Raw genomic sequence first — 350 nt, 5'->3', positions numbered from 1 at the left:
CACACCACGGCATCGTCATCAGGAAACGAAAGTGCATCCGAGCTGAGGCACACCACGGCATCGTCATCAGGAAACGAAAGTGTTGCTGAGCTCGCAAGCCGCTTCAAAAACGCTTTGTACTGCTCAATCTCATCTTCACTCCACGAAATCTCCACGCCAGCCGCTTGGCGCTTACGGCGACTCAGTCCCTGCATCGCTGCATCGAACTTAGCTTGCAACGGAGCCACAGCCCGTCCATAGTCAACGACCGAGTCTCTTAGCCAATTTGCAGCACATAGGAAACGCTGAAGCTCAGCAGCGTTGAGAGGCAGCGGCAATGACACCAACGACTCAACGCGAGCCGGGTCATG

General features: G+C 55.4%; 1 protein-coding gene across 1 annotated transcript; it reads right to left on the bottom strand.

Annotated features, from left to right (window-relative positions):
• Positions 1-32: 32 nt before the first annotated feature.
• PHYSODRAFT_406660 (hypothetical protein) lies at positions 33-350 on the bottom strand (the record flags this gene model as incomplete). The annotated part of the gene is made up of 1 exon (XM_009541895.1): positions 33-350. A coding segment is annotated over one exon (318 nt), but the record flags the coding sequence as incomplete, so codon positions are not given.

The sequence above is a fragment of the Phytophthora sojae genome, assembly GCF_000149755.1.
Source record: "Phytophthora sojae unplaced genomic scaffold PHYSOscaffold_51, whole genome shotgun sequence".
Taxonomy (NCBI): domain Eukaryota; phylum Oomycota; class Peronosporomycetes; order Peronosporales; family Peronosporaceae; genus Phytophthora; species Phytophthora sojae.
Note: the sequence above shows the minus strand (reverse complement) of the source record. Positions and strands in the feature narration are given on the sequence as shown.